The sequence below is a fragment of the Garra rufa genome, chromosome 7, assembly GCF_049309525.1.
Source record: "Garra rufa chromosome 7, GarRuf1.0, whole genome shotgun sequence".
NCBI classification, from domain to species: Eukaryota; Metazoa; Chordata; class Actinopteri; order Cypriniformes; family Cyprinidae; genus Garra; species Garra rufa.
Window position 1 is genome coordinate 24,994,203 of NC_133367.1, and position 15,403 is coordinate 25,009,605.

General features: G+C 30.6%; 2 protein-coding genes across 2 annotated transcripts in view; one reads left to right on the forward strand and one right to left on the reverse strand.

The window, feature by feature from the left end:
* Window positions 1–5,022, reverse strand: part of LOC141338404 (epidermal growth factor receptor substrate 15-like 1) — a 46,060-nt gene extending 41,038 nt beyond the window's left edge. Inside the window, exons 1-7 of the mRNA XM_073843941.1 lie at window positions 4,984–5,022; window positions 1,630–1,671; window positions 1,427–1,516; window positions 1,301–1,348; window positions 1,134–1,229; window positions 991–1,056; window positions 368–493 (exon numbers count right to left, since the gene is read on the reverse strand). Of these exons, the coding sequence (XP_073700042.1) occupies window positions 368–493; window positions 991–1,056; window positions 1,134–1,229; window positions 1,301–1,348; window positions 1,427–1,516; window positions 1,630–1,671; window positions 4,984–5,010 (495 nt within the window). The 5' untranslated portion in view covers window positions 5,011–5,022. The remainder of the gene's footprint in view (window positions 1–367; window positions 494–990; window positions 1,057–1,133; window positions 1,230–1,300; window positions 1,349–1,426; window positions 1,517–1,629; window positions 1,672–4,983) is intronic.
* A 2,366-nt stretch (window positions 5,023–7,388) lies between these two features.
* The window catches only part of stil (STIL centriolar assembly protein), a 20,048-nt gene continuing 12,033 nt past the window's right edge, over window positions 7,389–15,403 (forward strand). Inside the window, exons 1-4 of the mRNA XM_073844681.1 lie at window positions 7,389–7,474; window positions 7,556–7,663; window positions 10,288–10,403; window positions 10,500–10,681. Coding sequence (XP_073700782.1) covers window positions 7,389–7,474; window positions 7,556–7,663; window positions 10,288–10,403; window positions 10,500–10,681 — 492 coding nt within the window. The remainder of the gene's footprint in view (window positions 7,475–7,555; window positions 7,664–10,287; window positions 10,404–10,499; window positions 10,682–15,403) is intronic.

Consider the following 15,403-nt stretch of genomic DNA (forward strand, 5'->3'; position numbering starts at 1 on the left):
TGATCTTTAAATCTTTCTATTCATCAAAGTATCCTGAAAAAACAGTTTTAAATATCGACAATAGTAATAAATGTTTCTTGAACAGCAAAACAACATATTAGCATGATTTCTGAAGTAAAGACGCTGAAAATTCAGCTTTGATCACAGGAATAAATTACTTTTTAAAAATATGAAAATAGTAAGCAGTTATTTTAAATAGTAATAATATTTCACAGCGTTACTGCTATTGCTGTATTTTAGATCAAATAAATGCATGCTTTGTAAACAGAAGCGACTTCTTTAAAAAAAACATTAAAAATCTTACAGTTCAAAAACTTTTGACAAGTAGTGTATATATAATATTTATTTTGTTCTATTGAATAGTTACCTTTCCAAGCACATCCACAGGTAGTTTAGAGTTTATTAGTACTGGTTTGACCTTCTCACCAGACAGTAATCCATTCACTGGAGCAAGACTTTCAAAAATACCATCAAACTTGCTCTTCTCTTCAGGCTGAAAAATAGGATTTATAATCGAAAAATTACTAAAATCTCTTGTAATATGTGACCCTGGACCACAAAACCAGTCTTAAGTAGCACTGGTATATTTGTAGCAATAGCCAAAAATACACTGTATGGGTCAAAATTGATAGATTTTTCTTTTATGCAAAAAAATCATTAGGATATTAAATAAAGTAGATTTCTTAAAGTAAATATATCAAAACTTAATCTTTGAGTAGTAATATGCATTGCTAAGAACTTTGGACAACTTTAAAGATGATTTTCTCAGTATTTAGATTTTTTGCACCCTCAGATTCCATATTTTCAATATCATAGTTTCATAATTTCAGTTGTATCTCGGGCAAATATTGTCCTATCCTAACAAACCATACATCAATGAAAAGCTTATTTTTTCAGCTCCTTTCCTACCCTTATGACTGGTTTTGTGGTTCAGGGTCACATATGCAGTCACAATGAGAAGCTCATTGGATAAACAATGCAATGACTTACCCGCACCGCCCAGTGGCTCTCATTGGTTGATGTTACAGAACTCAGTGACGGACTACTGTGGTCCTTCTACAACAAAGATGAGAAACCTGTGAGCTCATGCTGCCTGGAAAACTATGATATCAGCTCTCAGAACTGACACTTACGAATTTTGGAGGGGGAACAGGGAGGTTCAGACTGGAAATGCTTATGTCGTGTCCACTCTGCGCACTGGCTACGAGTCGCAGGGCGACGTAAAATCCCTGAAAACAAACCACAAGTGTTCAAGTCAGCATTCTGTTTCAAATGGTCTTACAAAACTTTGAAGCTTTACCTGTTTATCCAAGAAACCTTTGCCATCTGGATCAGCTAAATCCCAAATCTGAAAACAGACAAGGATGTAATTAAGGATTATAAAATCCAAGCATAATTTCACAACAGGTTTTAGCCAAACACTGACCTTTCCTAATGTGATGTCAGGCAAGCCTGATTTCTTCAAAAACAAAGCAGCCTCTGTGGGTCCAACCCTCCCGGTGTTTCCCGGGTCCACCTTCAAAAAAACAAACATAAAGTAAGTGTAACATGGCCTTTTGTTGTATATATAAAAAAAAAAGATCGCTATGATACACTACATCATGTAGCCCAACAGAATTATGGCCTTACCTGTCTGTAAAAGTTCTCATATACAGGGTTCCCGCTTGACAGCTAAGAGAGCGAGGAAAAGAAAGAGAAATAATAGTATTTAATAATTATTTATTCATAATAATTAGTATTACAATTAGGTAATATAATGCTCAGCATTGTTATTGTTAATTAAAACTGTTAGAAATGGTTAACGTTATTGGATATAAAGCTGAAAAAATAAAATAAAAAATAAATAAAAATAAAAATATTAGATGGAACAACCTTTTTCAGGTAGTTGCCAAGGCAAGATTTCTAATATTTGTTAAAAAATAGTTAACGTTAATTAAAATGAGGCTGAAATAATACAATTAATTTAAATTTAATTAAATAAAAATATTAAACGGAAAAACCTAAATTATTTTTTTTCAGGTAGTTGCCAAGCAAGATTTCTAATATTTGTTAAAAAATAGTTAATGTTAATTAAAATGAGGCTGAAATAATACAATTAATTTAAATTTAATTAAATAAAAATATTAGATGGAAAAACCTAAATTTATTTTTTTCAGGTAGTTGCCGAGTAAGATTTCTAATATTTGTTAAAAATTGCTAACATAAATTAAAACAAAGCTGACAAAATACAATAAAATAATAAATATATATTTAAAAAAAACATCAAATAACAAAGCTAAAATAAAAAATAGAATACGAAAAATAAATAAATAAGAATAAACAATCAAATAAAATAAAAACATTAGATGGAAAAACTTTTTTACATAAAACATAAAATAATGAAGCTGAAATAATCAAATGAAATAAAAAATAAAATACAAAAAAAATAAACAAGAATAAAAAAAAAACAATAAAAGAAAAGAAAAGAAATAAAAAAAATTTAAATATAAAAATAAACCATAAAATAAAATTATTAGATAGAAAAACTTCAACTCATTTTTTTAGGTAGTTGCCAAGGCAAGATTTCTAATTGAAACAAAGCTGAAATAATAAAATAAAACACAAAAAATAAAATAAACAGTAAAATAAAATAAAATAAAATAAATATTATATGGAAAAATGTATTATTAGATTTCTAATATTTGTTAGAAATGGTTAACGTTAATTGAAACAAAGCTGAAATGATAAAATAAATAAATAAATAAAATGAAACTAAATCGAAAAATATACCATAAAATAAAATAATTAGATAGAAAAACGTTTTTTTCAGGTAGTTGCCAAGGCAAGATTTCTAATATCTGTTTTTCTTTTAAGGATGGAGTACTAAAAATGCTAAAACTAAATTGTAATAAAATAAATTAAAGTTAAATATAAATATATAAACAACAAAACACATACAATTCTTACAAATTTAACTACAATTAAAATGAAAACAAAAAAATATAAGAATAAAAGCAAATTCAAAATATGAATAACTACTATAATATAATCCAATAGTAAAATAACAGATAACACAATATAATAAAGATGATAGATACATACATACATACATATATATATATATATATATATATATATATGTTTTGTAAAATATGTCATGCACATAACTGCATTTAACACACAATCGAATCCATTGCTATTTATAAGGCAGTACATAGTCAGGTTACTGAAACTTAATACATTAGAGTTAAATATAAACATTTTAAGTGACAAATAATAATATAACAAAGCACATAATTAAAAATATGAATAACTAACTACTATATCCCATAAATAACACTAAAATACTACTAAACTTAAACAATACTACAAAACCACTGATAAATGCAATAAAATAATATATAATAATATCGATATATTGCACAGCCCTACTGGACATATTAAAAAAAGAATAAAATAACAAAATCACAAAATTATTGCAACAAACTAGAATTAAAATGAAAACTAAATATAATATAATATAATAATATAATATAATATAATTAATTAGTTAATTAATTAATATATAATTAAATGTTATACCAGTATACTGAAATAATATTGATAATGTAGTATAATAATAATTGATATTATTATTATTATTATCATCATCACCTTATATAATAAAAAATATATATAAATGCAATCATAATTTAAGTTAAAATGTTTACAAAAATAAAAAAAAATTAAATGTTTTCTTGGCAGCTAAAATAAAATAAGTTTAAACTGAAATACTAAAAGAACATTTTAAATAAAAACTATTTAACATTAAATTAACGTTAAATAGACATCTAAAAAAATTATAATAAAATAACTAAATCACAACTAAATTATTGAAACTAAGCATCTTGAATTGAAATAAAATTTGAAATAACAAATAAATAGTAACATGACTATATATATATATATATATATATATATATATATATATATATATATATATATATATATAATATTACTAAATATAAATAATACTACAAAACCACTGATAAATGCAATAAAATAATAATTTATGTATAAATAATACTAAACACTGAAATTACTACATTAGTACTAAAAATCAACAATACTTCTACAGCATTTATTCATCTTATTTCAACATCTACCAATGCATTATTAAACTCACAAGTTGTGAACTATGTGAACATGAATATACACTGAACAACTGTATTTTTAACATTAACAAACTGTAATAAATAGTGCAATAAATGTATTGTTCATGTTAGCTAATACATTAAATGATGTTAATGACACCTTACCACTGTAAAGCGTTACCATATACTACAATAATGCACGTTATTAGGTTATTTTTGCGTTTATTCTAATGTTTTGTTTATATATGTAGTTAATATACAGTTGAATCTATAACAGTTCCTAAGGCAGTACAGTTAGATAACTGATGCTCAGTAATTCCCATCACCGCTAAGCTAAACTAGCGGTTTAACACCCGTTATCATATCCAGTATGAAAGCTCAAATCTATACTATAATGTTGTACCATTTCCATTACCAGTTAGGACTTTTATTAATCTACTATAAACTCATTCTGAAGCGATGACTTTATATGTAAAGCGCCCTGACAGTTAACGTTAGTTTTTAGTGTTTATGATGTTCTGTTATATTGCGGCTAGCTACATGAGTCAAACTCTGTTTACTCTATTTCTCATTCGTATAAATGGCTGTTATCTTTCTACGTTCTTGCTAATGAATGTTTATGGTCAATTTCATTGAGAAGCACATTGTTATTTTTGTATTTGAAGACAGGCGTGCGATATAAAGCGAGCTAATCGGTTAGCAATCTGAGCCCGATTAACGAGGCCCGGGACATTTTCGCTTTAAATGGCGATGAGACGACCCGCTAGCGCAAGCAAAATGATCGATTCGTGTGTAATTCTTAGATTCATTTCTGTATGCCGGTGTTTTTCCGCTTTATTGCCTTGAAATGGGTGTTTTTAGCTGGTATTACCTGAGTGAGGGTCGCGAGGGCTGCCATCTTTTCCCTGTTGCTGCGGAAACGGCGGGTGAAGGAATGAGGGGGGGCTGAAGGAGAGCGGAATGTTCATCCATTCATACAGACACCCATATAATAATAATAATTATTAATTAATTAATTATTATTATTATTGTTTAGTTATTATTATTATTAGTAGTAGTATAATTAATATTTACTATTATTGGTAGTATTTATAATAGTATTTGTTATTATAATATTTACAATAGTATTATTTATAATAATACTATTGTAAATAATAATACAATAGTATTTATTATAATAGTATTTATTAGTAATATTAAGAAGAAGAATAGAATAGTATTTATCTATATATTAACTGTTACTTTTATATTTTAGTTTTTATTTTTAATTCTAGTTAGTTTCAATAATTCTGTTATTTTATTCATTTTAAAATAGGTCTATTTAGTCGCCAAGAAAACATTTATAATTATTATTTTTTTAATTATCACTGTGCTTATTTATAATAGTAATTAAATTATTTTTTACTAAAATAAAATATGTTCAGCCGGAGTACTAAAAATTTATTTTGAAATAAAAATAAATTAACGTTAAATGGACATATAAAAAAAGAATAAAATAACAAAATCACAAAATTATTGAAACTAACTAGAATTAAAATGAAAATATTATTATTATATCATCATCACCTTATATAATAAATAATATATAAATGCAAATCATAATAAATAAATGCATATTATATATAACATAATAATAAAAGTTAAAATGTTTAAAAAAAAAAATAATTAAAATGTTTTCTTGGGACCTAAAATAAAATAAATTTAAGCTGAAGTACTAAAATAAAAAATTTTGAAATAAAAATAAATTAACATTAAATAGACATAAAAAAATCACAACTATACTATACTAGTATACTACCAAAATATTCATAATGGAGAATAATACAAATTATTATTATTATTATTACCTTACATATAATAAATAATACATAAAGACAAATAGGTTAAATTAGAAATGTTTTCTCAGCAATCAAATTAAAATTACATTTAAAATAAAAACAAATTAACGTTAAATAGACATAAAAGATAATAAAATAAAATCACAACAAAATGACTAACTAACTAGAATTAAAATGAAAACTTAAAATGAAAACTAATAAAAATACAAAAGTAACTGTTAATATATAATTAAATACTATACTAGTATACTAAAATAATGTTGATAATGCAGTATAATAATAATGTACTTAATTTCGTCCTTTTATTTATTCTAATAGGCCTAGGTGTTGTGCACATAACGAATATTTAATACACAATTTATTCCATTACAATTCACAAGGCAGTATGTAGTAGTGATAATAGTAACTTAAACCCAATAAATAATATATAAAAGCAAATTACAACTTAATCAATAATATTGCAGGTAATTTAGAGAATTCCAAGTCATTCCTAATTTTAAGTTGCTTTAAGTTTAATGACTGACCAAAAAAAAGTTATGAATGGGAAAAAAAGAGAAACTTGAACATATCTACATTTCTGTGAATAAAACGGAGTGCGTAGTAACCTGGCAAGCTTTTGACACCTATCACTAGGCTAATAATTACATTTATGTCTATAGTAAAAAAAAAAAAGAACTAAAAAAAGAAAAGATAGATCCTATTCCTATGTTTTCTAAGATAATCGCAAGAAATTGAATTCACGTGTACAATAGAAAACTAATAGCTATATTATCATATTATCTAGTCTAGCCATTCAAAAACACTCCGCAAGCCAGTGGGTCCAGTTCCTCTCTTCTGATTGGTCGAGCGCCCCTCGCAAGTGGATTCCTATTGGTCGAGCCGCCCTGCTGCAGCGCCCCGCCATTGGAACCTGGAAACAGCGCCACAATTTATTTTCGAGTTGTTGCGTTTGCTGAATGCGTTCGTCTTGTATTTCATTGTTTATTGACAACAACTGGTAACGATATTTCTCCGTTTTCTGGCACGCCAGACGAGTTCAATTATTAACTCGCGGGTCGTTACACGCGACTTGGCGGGGTTAATACCGCTCGAAAGGCTGGAAGGACAGTTTTAACACATTTGCGGTCCGTCCTCACGCTCACACCCAGCTGGACTTGCAGTGTTTCGATTAAAAACACGACGAAGGCATGAGCGAAGCGTTCAAACAGCCTGAAGGTAAGATATTAGATATCCTACATTAGTTACAAGAAGCTCTGAACTATGTTATATCTATTTAAAAGTGTTTTTAGTAGTATTGGCATGTTAGCATGCAAGCTAAGTCACTTAACCTGCAAAACTCATCAAAACATCATGTCTGAGATGTTTTGAAAATGCATTATCCAGTGCTAGATATGATTGATTTCAGCTTTAGTTCATTAAAGAATCTTATTTCCACAGGATGAATCGTGTACAAGTGGACTTTAAAGGGCTGCCAGCCCACATCTTGGAAAACAGTGTTGGAGCAGAAACCTTTCAAAATCTCAGGTAGCTAACGTCACATTTACTATTTAAAAACGTTTTTGTTGTTGTTTCTTTTCAAAAGTAATATTTTTCGCTTTTTTTCAGGTCATCAGACAATGTCCTTACTCCACTGACATTCCCAAAATCTAAAGTCTCCCTCTGGGATACATGTCCCAGTGGGGATGTTGTCAGTCTGCATTTCTCATATTACAGGTAAGCCTTTCTGTCTTCTTAAATTATTTTTGGATGAACCATATTTTTCATAAAAGTTGATGTAACTATCAACAACAAAAAAACAAACATTTTTTTAAAGCCCAGCAACTCAAGTCTCGCCAAGCCTGCATTTATTTGATCCAAAATACAGCAAAAGCGGTAATATTGTGAAATTGTTACTATTTACTGCAGGCAAAAATGCTGTTTTTTCATACACCTATCAAGTTTGAGATTTTGAGCTTTTTGGTTTTTCATAGTGTTTTTTTGTTTAGACTAGTGGAAAGAAAACATCCACAAAACAAATACACTGTTAAATGTTTCTTTTATAGCACTTTGTCTATTTGTGTCAATAGATTTTAATTACAATGCATGTTTTTAAAGCCGTTTTCTCCACTTCAGTAGCACTTGCACACACCAAACTTTACATTTTTATTCCTGTCTATATCCTGAAGGGTTTTACAGAGGGATTTGTTTATGTATAATATGCTTGATTTTATACAACATTTTATTCTTTAAAAAATGGTTAAAAAAAAAAAAAAGTGTTTCCTGTCTGTTCTATGTTTTTTCTGAATTATGTCGTGACGAAATGAGACCCAAAATTCCTTCTGTAAAAACCTGTGACTCTAAATATGTCAAAAAAAATGAAACAAGAATTTTAAAACTGACTTCATCCAGTGTTTAGATTTTTGTACTAGAGGGTATGCAAATTAGTGCATATTTCATTAAATAATGGCTCATTTGCATATTTAAACATAACATTTTAGAAAACTTGTAATACAAAAATTTTTTGCAATTATCAAAGTAATCAATCAACTGGGTAGGTAAAGCGATAACTATTAGTTTTTTTGTTTTGTTTTTACCCTATTCACCTGCAGTGTCTCGTCTTGAAAGAACTGTTTTCTATTTGAGTATATTTTAAAATGTAATTTATTCCTGTGATCAAAGCTAAATTTTCATTATCATTTCAGTCTTCAGTGTCAAATGTTACTTTAGAAATCATTTTAATATGCTGAATTGCTGTTCAAGAAACATTTTTTTATTATTATGATCAATATTTAGTTTTTTTTTTTCCAGGAGTCTTTGATTTATAGAAAGATCCAAAGATCAGCATTTATCTGAAATAAAAAGCTTTTGTAACCTCTAACGGTGTGTTCACACGGGGCGCAAGCGTCAACGCTTAACGGAAGGCGTGGCTGACGTTTATGGTCATAGCAGCGTCAGCCAATGAAATGCTGCTCTTGAACAGGATGAACGTGATTGGCTGCCACCTGGCCACTCTATTTGCATAGAGCGATCTGATTGGCTGACGCGGTGCTTCACTGGCGTTGCTCGCGGCAGAATTTGAAAATTTCTCAACTTCTGCTGCGAGCAACGCAAGTGAAGCGCCGCCGACGGATCCACAATTCCTTTCGGCAAAGCTTGACGTCACCCATTCAAAGTCAATGGGAAGCGTTGACGCTTGTGCCCCGTGTGAACACACCGTAATACTCCATACATTCAAAAACTTCGAGTCAGTATCATTTTTGGGAAAGAAATTGTAGAAGTGAATACTTTTATTTAGCAAGGATGCTTTAAAGTGATGATAAAGACATTTATATTGTTACAAAAGCTTTCTATTTCAGATAAATGCTGTTCTTCTGAACCTGAAAAAATCTACTTAGCTGTTTTCAACAACAATAATAATAATAATAATAAATGTTTTTGAGCAGCAAATCAGCATATTAAGTGATTTCTGAAGGATCATATGACTAGAGTAATGATGCTAAAAATTCAGCTTTGAAATCACAGGAATGAATTACATTTTAAAATATTTAAATATTGAGCAGTTATTTTAAAAATATTTCACAATTGTACTGTTTTTGCTGTACTTTGAATCAAATGCAGGCTTAGTAAGCAGAAGAGACTTATGTTCAAAAACACATTTTCAGTCTTGAAACCCATCCAATTTTAGTATTTCTATATTATTACAGTATTCATTAATATTTTAATATTTTTAGTTTTCATTTTATTTGTAGTAATTTAGCTTTTTTGTCATTTTTATTACAAATTTAATTTCAAATGATTTTTTTTATCTGCCTTTGTCATTTAATATTATTTTATGTCTGTATAGCTGTATTTTATTTAAGGTAATTTTTAGTACTTATATATTTACATTTATATATTTGTTTCTTTCCCTGTAGTTTACATTTTTCCATCTAATATTTTATTTTATTTTAGTTATTGAAAACTAGTTTTAGTTTAAGGGCTAATTCACCCCAAAATGAAAATTCTGTCATTAATTACTCACCCTCATGTCGTTCCAAACCTGTAAGACCTTCGTTCATCTTAGCAACACAAATTGAGATTTTTGATGAAATCCGAGAGCTTTCTGACCCTGCATAGTCAGCAAAACAACTGACACGTTCAAGGCCTAGAAAGGTAGTAAGGACATCAATAAAATAGTTCATGTGTCATCAGTGGTTCAACCATAATGTTATGAAGCTACGACAATAGTTTTGTCCACAAAGAAAACTAAAATAATGCCTTTATTCAACACTTTCTTCTCTTCCACGTCAGTCATCTGACCTGAGGATTTGAAAAATGTCATTTTATGGCTCAGTGTCCTCAACATTTGTGTATTTCAGAAACCCAAGACTGTTACTTGTGGAAAAAGCATTACGTTTAGCTCACCGGCATGCTAAACAGACCAACAAGCCTCGGTTTTTCTGTTTCCTGCTTGGGACGCTGGCAGTAGACAGTGGTTAGTATAATGCTTCTCGTGAGCACATCCTATAACGATTGTTTCATATTTAAACGTTGCATCTACATTTTACTACTCAATATTGTCTTTTCCTAGACGAGGAAGGTGTCACGGTAACCCTGGATCGTTTTGACCCGGGCAGAGAGCAGACGGGATGTCCTGGGAAAGCACCAACTGCCCTACTCCCCGGAGACATCCTCGTGCCATGTGTATTTGAAGCCCAGCATGCTGCTGGCAGCACAGTGCACTCCAGGGAGGATTTGAACATCTCGTTTAAGGTAGTTGCTCTGAGAATTACTAACAACACATGGTTAACATATAACGGCTAGGGCTTTCCTCCTGTTTCTGTGGTAACGTATTGAGGCATAATGGTAATCAACGTCACCCTGTAACCTGTCAGTAACAGCTGCCCTGATTGTGACACAGTGTTCCTTAGAGACAGCTGATTATTAGTGTGTTGCGCTGCTCCCATCTGGCGTGGTTTCCTTGGTTTCTTGATTTGCTTTGAACGGTTCTTAATTTAACCATGGCTGTTATTAATTTAAGAAAGTTTTATTCATTATATTAAGTTTTTAAATTTAATTTAAGACTTTAATAATTTATGAACTATTTTTTTTAAAGTTACCCTTATTCAGCAAGGATCAAAAATGGCAGCAAAAAACTAGCATATTGTTATTAAAAAATTAGTTTCCAATTGAATGCTGATATAAATGCTGAATCTTGAAAAAATATTATGCAGCACAGCTCCTTTTCATTAATGATGATAAATGTTTTTTGCACAGCAAATCAGCATATTAGAATGATTTCTGAAGGATCATGTGACACTGAAGACTGGAGTAATGATGCTGAAAATTCAGCTTTGCATCACAGGAATAAATTACAATGTAAAAATATTCTAATTGAAAACAATTCTTTTAAATTGTAAAAATATTTTACAATATTACTGTATTTTTGATCAAATAAATGCATTCTTTGTAATCAAAAGACACTTCTTTTAGAAACATTAATACCCACCCCAGAGTTGTATATTTTAAAATATTAATTTTAATTTTAAATATGTATTTATTCTGTGACACTACCAGTCAAAAGTTTATTTAATTTTTAAATGTTTATTTTAAAAAAAAGATTTAAAAGAAAGATCCTAAGCCTGCATTTATTTGATCCAAAGTACAGCAAAAACAGTAAAATTCTGAAATATATTTACTATTTCAAATAATTGTTTTCTATTTGAATGAATATATTTTAAAATGTAATCTATTCCTGTGATTTCAAAGCTGAATTTTTAGCGTAATTACTTCAGTCACATGATCCTTCAGAAATCGTTCTAATATTCTGATTGATTTGCTGCTCAAACAACATTTATTATTATTTTGAAAACAGGTGAGTAGTTTATCAGGTTTCTTTGATTAAATAGAAAGTTAAGACGGACAGCATTTATCTGAAATAGAAATCGTTTGTAACATTATAAATGTCTTTATAATCACTTTTCATCAATTTAAACCATACTTACTAAATAAGTGTTCATATCTGGAATTCTTCTTTCTTTCTTTTTTACCAATGATGCTGAACATTTAGCTTTGTCACATGAATAAATTACATTTTAAAATATTCAAATTGAAAGCAAATATTTTAAAGTAAAAATATTTCAAAATCTTACTGCTTTTGGCATATTTGGATCAAATAAATGCAGGCTTTGTGAGCAGAAGAGACTTCTTTGGAAAAAAAAAACATTAGAAATCTTACTGTTTGAAAAATTTTGACTGGTAGTGTAAGTGGTAAATTAATTTTGTTAATTTTTATTTATTATGCAATTTATTATCTATTTAAATTTAATTTCTTAAAGGGATAGTTCACCCAAAAATGAAAATTTGATGTTTATCTGCTTACCCCCAATGCATCCAAGATGTAGGTGACTTAGTTTCCTCAGAAAAATACAAACGAAGATTTTTAATGAAAACCGGTGCAGTCTGCCAGCCTTATCATGGTTGTGGATGGGCACCAGACCTTTAAAAGTAAACAAAAACATGCACAGACAAATCCAAATTACACCCTGCGGCTCGTGATGATACATTGATGTCTTAAGACACGAAACGATCGTTTTTTGCGAGAAACTGGACAGTATTTACATCATTTTTTACCTTTGATACACAGCCACGTCCATCTGTCTTGAGCACGAGTTTGGCATCAGTCACGTAACATGTGCACGCGCTTCTGGCGTAGAATACGCAAACGCCGTAAGGGAAAATCGGTGAAAAGTCCCGGATGAGTTTGTGCAAGCAAACTTAATCTTTTAGCTTTAAATCGGTTTAAACAATCAGGATACGCGCAAGTAATTACCATTTTGAATAGCCGCTAAACCCACAATCTCTGTGCAGCTGTGGAAACAATGAGTGTCGTATTCATGCGACAGATCGCTTCCGGCGTTTGCGTATTCTACGCCAGAAGCGCGTGCACATGTGACGTGACTGATGCCAAACTCGTGCTCAAGACAGATGGACGTGGCTGTGTATCAACGGTAAAAAATGATATAAATACTGTTCAGTTTCTCACCGATCGTTTCGTGTCTTAGGACATCAATGTATCGTCACGAGCCGCAGGGTGTAATTTGGATTTGTCTGTGCATGTTTTTGTTTACTTTTAAAGGTTTGGTGCCCATCCAGGTCCATGATAAGGCTGGCAGACAAGCACCGGTTTTCATTAAAAATCTTCGTTTGTGTTTTTCTGAGGAAACTAAGTCACCTACATCTTGGATGCATTGGGGGGTAAGCAGATAAACATCAAATTTTCATTTTTGGGTGAACTATCCCTTTAAACACAACCGAGTGTGTTTATGTAAATACTCACCAAAACGAACAAGTCAACATCATTTTTTGTGTATTTCTCTTTCATGAGACGCAAAAGAGTAACTTAATCGTGTGCTGTGTGAGAGGTGGCCAGAAAACCGGACCAAGCTGAGTTCTCTTTTGCGTCGTCAAATGTATCTATATGTGTCTGCTCTTCTCTTAATCACAGATATTGACATTTTTTATGCTTTATGAGACGTGTAGCAAATGCATGCCAGTCTGTGTCCCACAGGATAGATCAATAGGCTATGATACAGTTCATATGTACGCATCTAACCTCCTAACCACACAGAAGATTCGTTCTGAATGAATCTCTTCCTAAATCATCCCTCCCTAACATTTTCATCTCGTTTTTATATGTTGACAAAAATGTCAATAGATTTACGTCATAGTTTTTGTCATTCAAAACAAGTTTTCGTTTCGTATTGTCTCATTTTCATCTGTGAAAAAATGTCCTTGAAGAAAATTTTGACAAAAATTATTTGTCAACGAAATTAACACTGGTGTCAAGTGGCAGTTTTAATCAGTAAACCAGTGAGTTCAAATGGCTGATTTATTCAAGAATGAAGCAATGATTATGTTTGGGCTACTGAATTTTTGACTCAACCAATTCGTTCAAAACGCTGAATCATTCAGTCATGAAACACGACTGGTGAGTGTTGCTGTAAGACGTGTTCTGATGTGATCTTTGAACTATTTTCACTGCTGAAATAGAACAAAAACAGTCAATATTGCACCAAAAAACAAGTGACTTAACAGGGTAGGTCACCCAAAAATGAAAATTCTGACATTAATTACTCTCCCTCATGTTGTTCCCAACCCGTACAATCTTTGTTCATCTTCAGAACACAAATTAAGATATTTTTGATGAAATTCAAAAGCTCTCTGACCCCTACATAGACATCAAGGGTACTACCACATTCAAGGTCCAGAAAAGTACCAAGAACATTGACAAAATAATTCATAATCATAATCATAATTTTATGAAGCAACGAGAATGTTTTCCAACAAAAAGTTGTTTGTGAAGAAATTGGCTGTTGTTTTAATTAGAAACCTTCATCAAGTCTTTTAATGCTAAATTTAATGTGTGAGAAACAAGCTGTTCTTGAAACTGATCTCTGAACGTTAGTTGAAAACATCTGCGTTTTAGTGTTGTGTATTTGTTTTCAATTTGTTGTTTTGATGTATTGCAAGTTGTTCCTGTGACTTATGTGTCATTTTTAAACAATGTTCCAAGTCATGAATTCACACTTGGCTCTCTAAAGATTTCTGACATCTACATAGTGATTCTTGGCTGTAATGAGCAGTCAGTTTTGGGCAATGATGAGACATTTTCTGAGTAAGCAAGATCTAATCCACCTTGTTGCATTAACATGCAATTCATGGCATTCATTGGCTTTCTGATATTTGTTTCTGATTTTATATTTGTTGGCTGACTCATGAAATGAGATTGAGAAGCATTATGCTATTATACATTACTGCAGACACACCTACATAGTCCTACACACACACACACACACACACACACACACACACACACACACACACACACACACACACACACACACACACGCTGTGGGTAGGTTTTATCTCAGCTCTGTAACTGGGTCATTGTATAGCTGCTTAGCTAGCTTGAGCTTGATTACCCAAGAGTCTTCTTTGTTTGCCATTCAATTATGTAAAAATTTCCAGACACCCTGTTGCTGTATTAATAGTATTTATGGACAAGATTCTCTTCTAAAGTCATATTATGTATTTAACCTCTTCATTTATACTATATATGTGAGCAGAGGAGAGCTAGCAAGTAAGACATTTTTTTGTTCTTTTCAACAGCACTGTTTTAGTATCCTTTTTAATATAGTATGCTTTTGGGTTTGTTAAGAATAACCGTGGAGCACAAAAGCAAATTGGTTTTAAACACCTTTATTTTGGCCCAGAGCTTGCTCTTTAGTTACATTATTACTCCATTTGGCCTTGACTGTGTTTACATGCACAGAAATATTCCAATATTAATCATAATTTGATCCAGTTATGTAAGCCTCATGTAAAGACCTTGTAATTAACCTGACTGCTGTAACCAGATGACCTTGAGCCAGTATTTAAGATTCTCAAAATCTGAAGACCGCTGACATATGCCTTTATTAATCGTAATATGGA